Source organism: Rutidosis leptorrhynchoides, chromosome 11 (assembly GCF_046630445.1).
Source record: "Rutidosis leptorrhynchoides isolate AG116_Rl617_1_P2 chromosome 11, CSIRO_AGI_Rlap_v1, whole genome shotgun sequence".
NCBI lineage: Eukaryota > Viridiplantae > Streptophyta > Magnoliopsida > Asterales > Asteraceae > Rutidosis > Rutidosis leptorrhynchoides.
Window position 1 is genome coordinate 204,354,478 of NC_092343.1, and position 2,985 is coordinate 204,357,462.

Consider the following 2,985-nt stretch of genomic DNA (forward strand, 5'->3'; position numbering starts at 1 on the left):
ATATGTGGAAATTTTTTGCCAAGAGGGTCCAAAAGGAAGTTCATGCGCTGAATTTAACAAGTTAGTACATTTATAGTGTAGCCCGTTAGGTGTCGATAGGTTCTGTGGTTGGAAAACGCGAACCGAGTCGCTAAACATTAATTTTCCGCGTCTTTAATCTATAAAAGTTCCAATAAGTCTAAAGTGTCTTAAAAACATTATAATTATATAATATAATTATTTAAAGTGAATTACATTATGTTTTGGCTTGCTAGTACGCTAAGTGTGGTTCGTTTCTAGTTGCCGTTAACCATACTGAGTTCCGGAACGTTAACTGGTCGTTAAAACGCATCCCACCAAGTTTATTTCATTAAATATATAATAAATTAAATATGTTTTTCTTAAAGTTAATAGATATTAAAAATAATTATTTTATCAAAATTCGAACGTTTCGTAGTTTCACGGGAACTCTGTTGCAGTTTTCAAAACCGTATCGTTTCCTCGGTATTTCATAACTTGATATAGGTTTTCCGGCTAATATAATCATATATCAAACTTAGTAGATCTTCATAAACTCAAGTATACATTTAATTAGATTAAATACACACAATTCAAGTAAGTTCCGTTAAATAACTTAACGGGCAGTTAACGTAGCTTAACGGAAATAGTAGGGTTGTTACATTATCCCTCCGTTAATGAAATTTTGTCCCAAAATTTAGTGCACGTCGGCTGGAGTTGTTTCTTCCAGAAACAGTTGCAGATACTTTTGTTTCATTTGAACTTCACATTCCCACGTGAATTCTGGTCCTCTGCGTGCGTTCCTCCAAACTTTAACAATCGGTATGTTGCTCTGCTTTAAGCCTTCGACCTTACGGTCCATGATTTCAACTGGTTCCTCCATCAAATGAAGTTTGCTATCAACTTGTATTTCTTCCAAAGGAATTTTAGATTCTCATCGGTCAAGCTCTTTTTCAAGTTCGATACGTGAAACGTATCATGAATCTCACTAAGCTCTTGAGGTAGATTAAGTTTATAAGCTACTGGTCCAATTCTTTCAGTAATCTCAAATGGTCCAATATATCTTGGACTTAGCTTGCCTCATTTACCAAAACGCACTACACCCTTCCAGGGTGATACCTTAAGCATAATTTTGTCTCCAACCTGAAACTCCAAATCTCGCCTTTTAACGTCGGCATAACTCTTTTGATGACTTCCAGCCATTTTTAGTCTCTCTTGTATCTGTGCAATCTTCTTAGTTGTTTCGTGTATAATCTCGAGACCAGTCAGTTGACTATCTCCTATTTCAGTCCAACATACGGGTGATTTACACTTTCTTGCCATAAAGTGCTTCAAAAGGCGCGGCCTTTATGCTAGCATGGTAACTATTGTTGTGCGGGAATTCTGCCAGTGGTAGATGTTTATCCCATCCATTTTTGAAGTCGATAACAGATGCCCTCAGCATGTTTTCTAATGTTTGGATGGTTCTTTTACTTTGTCCGTCTGTCTGTAGATGATACGCTATACTCATATCAAGTTGAGTTCCCATTGCCTTTTGCAATACCTGCCAAATTTAGACGTAAACGTGCTGTCGCGGTCGGAGATAGTAAATATCGGCACACCATGTCTGGAAACCACTTCCTTTAGGTAAACTTGTGCCAACTTCTCCATCTTATCTGTTTCCTTAATTGGTAGAAAATGAGCTGACTTAGTGAGATGATCAACAATAACCTAAATCGTATCGTAACCTCCCACAGTCTTGGGTAACTTAGTAATGCAGTCCATAGCAATACGTTCCCATTTCCACTGGGGAATCTCCTGCTGTGTCAGTAGTCCTGACGGCTTTTGATGTTCTACTTTTACCGTAGCACATGTCGAGCACTTACTAGACATAGGTAGCAATATCGGCTTTCATATTAGGCCACCAGTACAGTGCCTTAAGATCTTGATACATCTTGTCGGATCCAAGGTGAAAAGAATATCTTGTCTTGTGTACCTCATCTAGCACTAGTTCCCTTAAATTGCCAAATTTCAGTACCCAGATTCTGTCTACGAAGTATCGGGTTCCATCTTCTCGGACGAAAATTTTCAAATCCAGTCCTCTAAGTGACTCAGTAGTAATGTTCCCTTCTTTCAATGCCTCAAGTTGTGAATCGCGCATCAGAGAAGTAAATTTCATTCAGACAGTCATGTACAACGCTCTAACTCGGAGAGGTTTAGCCTTCTCTTTCCTACTCAAGGCATCTGCAACATCATTAGCCTTTCCAGGATGATAGTGGATCTCGCAGTCATAGTCGTTCAGTAGTTCTACCCAATGTCTCTGCCTCATGTTGAGCTGCATCTGATCAAAGATATGTTGCAAGCTCTTATGAACGGTGAAAACAGTAAACTTAGTACCATACAAGTAGTGTCTCCACATCTTCAGTGCAAAGATCACAGCACCAAGTTCCAAATCATGTGTCGTGTAATTCTGTTCATGTATCTTCAATTGTCGTGTTCCATAGGCAATCACTTTCTTCCGTTGCATCAACACGATACCCAATCCTTGTCGTGAAGCATCGCAATAAATCAAGAAATCCACACTTCCTTTGGGTAAATACAAAATCAGAGCAGTAGTCAATTTCTGTTTTAACAACTGAAATGCAGACTCATGTTGTTCAGTCCACTCATACTTTTTACCCTTGTGAGTCATTGTTGTCAACGGTCGGGCAATAGTAGAAAATTCCTTAATGAATCTCCTGTAATAACCAGCGAGACCTAAGAATTTCCGAACCTGAGTTGGCGACTTAGGAGTCTCCCATTTCTTGACCGTTTCTATCTTTGCAGCCAGAAGTCACACTTCGAAAAACTTCGCATAGAGCTGCTCCTTCCTGAGCATCTCTAGTATTAAATGGAAATGTTGTTCATGTTCCTGCTCGTTCTTTGAATATACCAAATATCATCAATGAACACGATAATAAACTTGTCTAGATATGGCTTACACACACGGTTCATGAGATCCATGAACAC

General features: G+C 38.9%; 1 protein-coding gene across 1 annotated transcript; it reads right to left on the reverse strand.

The window, feature by feature from the left end:
• Nucleotides 1-694: 694 nt before the first annotated feature.
• On the reverse strand, nt 695-1,200 carry LOC139875359 (uncharacterized). The gene is made up of 2 exons (XM_071862697.1): nt 1,086-1,200; nt 695-909 (listed from the first exon to the last, which is right to left on the reverse strand). Exons 1-2 carry the CDS (start codon nt 1,198-1,200, stop codon nt 695-697), a joined length of 330 nt encoding a protein of 109 aa, XP_071718798.1.
• Nucleotides 1,201-2,985: the final 1,785 nt, after the last annotated feature.